The following is a 6,132-nucleotide window of genomic DNA, read 5'->3' as shown; positions in this document are numbered from 1 at the left end:
ACCATTGCCCCCGGGTACGGCGGGGATGAGCAGGTCAGATCTCGGGCAGACGAGCACAGCTGGATATTCTCCTTCTCTATACCCGCCTACGTCCACACCGGCGATGTCAGCGGCACTACATACCACACCGTGGCCACACGGCCCGGATGCCTTTTACAGACCATTGCCCCCGGGTACGGCGGGGATGAGCAGGTCAGATCCCGGCCAGACGAGCTGGATATTCTCCTTCTCCATACACGACGTTCTCGCAGTTGGGGCTGACCTCACCGGGTCATATTGATCGATGGTGGGCGCCAGAGTTTCATGATCTGAGCAGATTTCCGTTGTACTATCCACACCCCCTTACACCACCTATGCCAGTCAACCCTGATAGTGAGAATCAGGATGACAGATTCCCGCTGCCACAGCGGGGGGGGATGCCTATGCCGGGTATGCGGTCGGGACAGCTGTCGGCACCGGCGGGGGGCCAGGGCCCGGCACCTGGGGAGAGCCAGATGCCTGTTTATGGACAGAGCCAGTTGCCGCTTCCTGGGGAGAGTCAAGACCCAGATGTAGGGGAGAGCCAGCTGCCCCGCGAGGGGGACGATGTGATGTTGGGTCTTGATCAGTTAGCCCATGATATCCCCCAGGATATGCCTTCGGATGACGATCATGATGATGAGCATCACCCAGAGGATGAGTTAGGCGAGGAGCATGCTGGTGACCCAGCGACCGAGCACATAGCGTTCGACCATATTCGGCTGATGGGTAAGTACATTTTTATACATCATTATATCTTAATTTAGTAAGTTCGTATAATATTTAAATTGAATTCTTAATTTATTAATATAATTAAGTTATTTAGTGTTACTATATTAACGTTTTATATTTATTGACTAGGGTATAACCCAGACAGGAGCATCTATTTTGAGGTAATTAAGGACCCAGAGAGAAATTGGGTGCTCCCGAGGGGTAAGAAAGTTGTGTTGCAGTACAATGCTGCAACACAACCCGTGGGACGAGCATGCAATCGTTATAGACGGGCTGCGGGCAAGATGTTATGGAGCGGGTCCCACATTCACTTGCGGGACAAATGGGCGAAGGTAGATAAACAGATTAAGCAGGCGATGTGGGATGCCATAATGGTATGTGTATGAAACTAATATATGTATTTCGTGAAATTAAAGTTAAGATGATTTTTTTATTGAACTGCTAAAATTAATTATTAGATTGAATGTGCAGCAAGAATTTTATGTACCCGTATCCGTCGACCAGCGCCTGGCACAGAATGAATTCTGGGGTGATATGGGCCGTAAGCACCGTTCGTGGAAGTCGAAGTTGAGGACCCAGCTAAATATTCGAGACGGTGACACGCCATTGACAATACGTGCGAGAATGCCAGATACGTTTTTTGATAAGTATGACCGAACGGATGTGGAGGACGTACTGCACGAGTGGTGCACAAAAATAAATGTGGTATGTAGGTCTTTCAATGTATTACTAAAATGTTGTGTTTTTTTAATAAACAGTTCATTCAATCATTTCACATAAGTAATTAAGTGTATCAATTCTTACATTTTTTTGCAAATGTTCAATGTAAAGGAGAGGTCTGAACGAATGAAGCGGCTGCGGGAGCAGAATGACGTCCCCCATAGTCTGGGGTCCAAAAGTTATGCCAGATTTAATCACGATGAGGTATGGAACAATATGTAAAAACCCTAATTCTTATTTGGACATAATTGTTCTTTCTTAACATTAAATGAATATCCAATGTTTGTTATATATTTATACTGTATGGCGACAGGCATCTATATCTGGCACGCCCCCCACTCGCGCCGAGTCATTTGTGAAGACGCACACAAGGAAAGACGGCACTTACCTGAACGAGCGGACACGGGACCTATGCGTATGCTACTGTTAAATGTTATCGATTATTATTAGTTATGCGTGTGATAAAGTATTTATTAATTACCAGTGTTTTGTATGTTGACGACGTACAGGAGCGGATGACACAGAGTTTGTCCACTAATCCTGCTGCCTCGGACCCCGTCTCATCAGATACGGTGCGTTGGGCACCTGGCGACGCGTACGAGCAAGCGGTTGGGCGACCCGAGTATGCGGGTAGGGTTCGGCAGGTTGGGCCGAACGTTACTCCTGTTCGCGGGACTTGTTTCTCGTATAGGGACCGCACACAGGGGGGACCGGCCGAGGGCACGTCTCAGGATTGGGCTGCTCATAAAATTGCGGAGTTGGAGGGCATAGTGCAGGCCGAGAGAGAGCGGGCTGACAGCATGGAGCAGCGCATACGACAGTTTGATGCTATGGAGCAGCGCATGCGACATTTTGATGCTATGGAGCAGCGCATGCGACATTTTGAGGCCTTCATGTCCTCTACAGGATTATCGTTCGTATGCCCTGGTGCTCAGCAGTCTTCACCTGCACACGTAGGTAGTACGTCATCTGTTAGTAGTGCGCCTGCAGGTATGGTTCATATTATGTATACATTTAGGTTTATTTTTAATTTGTTCTCATTATTTGTTTAAATTTGCATATAATATTATGTAGGTTAATTATTTTTATTACTTGCAGGTAATGCGACAACGGTTGGTCCGTTGTCGCCTTCTGGACAATTGCTGAGCCAACAATCCCCTCTCGGGACTCCATCGCCCGTTACTCCATCTCTTGCGGGACAATCGACAGTTGGCGAGGTCACGCCCGGGACTGCACCTCGTGATCCGCAGCGACGTCCTCCAGATTTGTAGATATTTTGTATATATTTTTTTTTTGTTAGTCACGAATAACTTTATTAAATCAAGATTTAAAAATTTGTTGATATTGTTGTGTAAGTAGTTATTGTTAGTAATGAATATGTTTATTAGTACATGGTATTCGAATTTTTAAATATTGTTGTTTTGATTAATTTGTGCAATTTGATTTTGTGATATTTTTGGATGAAATAAATTTGGAGAATTTTAGTAAAAAAAATATATATACAAAATAATATATAAAAAGAATATATATATATATATATATATATATATTATACTGCAGCCAGTTGGCCGCGTGTACAATAATACACGCGGCCAACTGTGCAGTTAGTGCCACATTGATCCGCCACGTATATTTACGTTGCCACTTGCACGTGGCGAACTGCAAGTGGCAAAAAACCATGTTTTTTGTAGTGTATGAACTCTTTTAGTTTTTTTTTTTTTTTTTTCCACCATTTTGGAAAGTATAAACTCTTCTAGTTACTGTTGTAGACATGTGAGGATGCTGGACCAATATGGAATTTCCTATATGAGAGAAACTGTACCGTTGGACTGTCGTAGTATTTCCTTATAGAATCTAAAATACACGCATGACATGACATGCAGTGCTAAGCTTTCCTTTTGTATGCCCCTACAATATATAAAAGAATTATATGGATGGATCACTCATATTTTTTATTAATTAACTATTTCTCATTACTAAACCAAGTTTGTTATTTTCTTCATGGTAGTAGAGTTTTAAAGCTCTTTACCTACATAGACAAATGGCTCAATCATCAACATCCTTCACATTTTCTATGTTTTCAATCTCCATAACCTTATCGCAGCAATTTGAGATAAACACAACTCCAAAAATTATCTTGTAAATGATCATTCTTCCATTAATCCAAAATCTCAAATTGATGAATCATCTTACTCATGATCAGCCTGAGGCAACAACAACAAATTAGGCAAATAAATAAGTGCCCAATCCTAAGTATGAAAAATGGCAATCCACAGATCTACTGCTATGCAGTTGGATTACAGGAATATTGTGACAACTCTTTAAAAAGCTAACACATCTCATAGCATAAGCATATCATATCAGAGGTTATACATAGCAGCAGAATTTACATAATATTAGATGACAAGAACTATATATAACACAGAGTTAATTAAAACATCTACATGATTAAAGCTTGATCATTGTTTCTCTTACATCACAAAAAATAGCTATACAAAAGATGTTACATACGACACAATGCCAATAGTATACCAATGTATCTAAATTCTAACAAAATGTGCCCAATACATGAAGGGACTAAACTACAACCCGAGATAAAGCTTCGGCATCAAAAACATGATCAATTATAATAGCCCAAGTACAAGGCCACAAGGTCTTCATACGTTTCCTCAATAAGTGCATCAACAACATGACCTATGTGATCATAGCGTTAACCACATTCATATAGGTGGATTAATGAGTCCACCATCTCAGTAAGAATAGAAACAACTAGGTGTTTGCATAGAGCCAACTTTTCTTTCTTTCTACTATACTTTACAATAACGGCTACCTTATAAATAAATACTCCTCTTTTAAAGGTTTCGTAGCTAATGAGGAAAATATTGGCCTATTATAAATACTTGAAACTATAATACTTAGCTATAAATATATGAATATGTTCCAATCTCCTGCTTGGATGCTTAGAAGCATGTGGACATAGGCCCACCTACATCATACATGTTTGTATGTCATATATCTCAGTTATGCTCATATACGTACAAACACTTCACAACTTAGAAAATATAAGCATACGGACACATCTAAGCAAGAAACCTTATAAATCATCATATGCAAATTAGTCGCAACGGTATACATATGCTCTGTCTCATTCAAGCTCATATGCATACTGATATTCTCCAAGTCTCCAAACAAAAAAGCATCATCTACCGTGCAAAAAAAAAAAATGTGTATTGATGTTGAATTGACATGCCATTGCCGTATAGGCTTTTTTAATATTATTATTATTTTTTTTTTTATGACGAGAAACCCCTCCAAGAAAAGACCACTTCGAGTAACCACCCATGTTAGGCAAACCTCGGATCCATGTAAAGCGCCCGCTCCACACAGATCGGATAATACTACTGTTTCGCTAGTAAATTGGTCCCAAAGAATTGTTTGAACCCAAGAGGATTCAAATTTTAGACCTCATGGGACTACTACAAAGACCAAGACACTTACCACTTGAGCCAACCCCTTGGGGTTACCTCATCAGCTTGTTATGCTTTTTTCTTTTTCCTTTTGTTTTATAAAACATAAAAAAAGAAAAAAGGAAAAATCTCAATGAAAACACAAAACACAACATCATAAGAGTAGGTGAAGGTCGTCCACGTGTAGCACTATCTCATGAGGAGAAATGATTCTCATACAACTTTCGTACAATTTTTATACAACTCTGACAATTTTTTTTATTTATTTATTTATGATCAACCATTGGATCTATTTTCTCATATGTGGACCCTAAATATCCAATGGTTGATCTTAAAAAAAAGTTGTTAAAATTGTACAAAAGCTATGTAAGAAACATTACTCATCACATAAGTGGGTCCTAAGTAGATTCTCATATTAAAGATTAATTTTTTTAAATAAGGAGATTAGAAAATGACTCAAATATACTAAATAAGTAAATAGTATATCTTTTATTCGAGTACCATTTAAAAGGGATATTATTTATTTTATCATTAGATTAAAAATTAGTGTATTTAATAATGTATATAATTTTTTTATTATTTATTTTTTTTTTAAAATACATTTCATAATATATATTGTTAAATATATCAATTTTAAATTATAATTATAAAAACAAATACTTTCTGGGGAGGGATCCTATTCCCTATGGGATTTTCTCACACGAAAGGAAGATGTCTTGTTAACGCTTATTTATTTATTTTTAAAAAAAACAAAAACAATAATAAATTTATTTATAAAAAAAATTAAATATATTTTTACTTTTAAGTTATATTAGAACAAACTTATATATATATATATATATATATATATATATATATATATATATATATATATATATATATAACCTCAAAAGAGGATTAAACAAAGGAACTCATGTTTAGTTTTACATATAAAAATGAGAAATGCTAAAAGTACAAAAATGATGTGGAAGTCATTTATTGAAAATTGTAGAATTTATTTTTATTAATTGTTTTGATCTTCTTCAATGAATAAGCTTTACATCATTTTGGTCCTCATCTCTTTGTAAAAGATTTAGTACTCCTAGCATTTCTCTATAAAAATAAATAAATAAATAAATAAAGTTTAACATATCTATGTCACTGCAAACGCTTAGCGCAACAATGCGAAATATGAAATAATAACAAAGTTTCATTG

General features: G+C 37.6%; 1 protein-coding gene across 1 annotated transcript; it reads left to right on the top strand.

The window, feature by feature from the left end:
• The first annotated feature begins 2,246 nt into the window (after window positions 1–2,246).
• LOC133871423 (uncharacterized) lies at window positions 2,247–2,817 on the top strand. The gene is made up of 2 exons (XM_062308880.1): window positions 2,247–2,460; window positions 2,569–2,817. Exons 1-2 carry the CDS (start codon window positions 2,271–2,273, stop codon window positions 2,739–2,741), a joined length of 363 nt encoding a protein of 120 aa, XP_062164864.1. The 5' UTR covers window positions 2,247–2,270; the 3' UTR covers window positions 2,742–2,817.
• The last annotated feature ends 3,315 nt before the right edge of the window (window positions 2,818–6,132 follow it).

The sequence above is a fragment of the Alnus glutinosa genome, chromosome 1, assembly GCF_958979055.1.
Source record: "Alnus glutinosa chromosome 1, dhAlnGlut1.1, whole genome shotgun sequence".
NCBI lineage: Eukaryota > Viridiplantae > Streptophyta > Magnoliopsida > Fagales > Betulaceae > Alnus > Alnus glutinosa.
Note: the sequence above shows the minus strand (reverse complement) of the source record. Positions and strands in the feature narration are given on the sequence as shown.

Bases quoted from the DNA above. Each gene is read 5' to 3' on its own strand.
- LOC133871423 (XM_062308880.1), top strand. From the start codon at position 2,271: ATGGAGCAGCGCATACGACAGTTTGATGCTATGGAGCAGCGCATGCGA. The intron at 2,461-2,568 runs GTATGGTTCATA...TATTACTTGCAG, and splicing joins TGTTAGTAGTGCGCCTGCAG to GTAATGCGACAACGGTTGGT.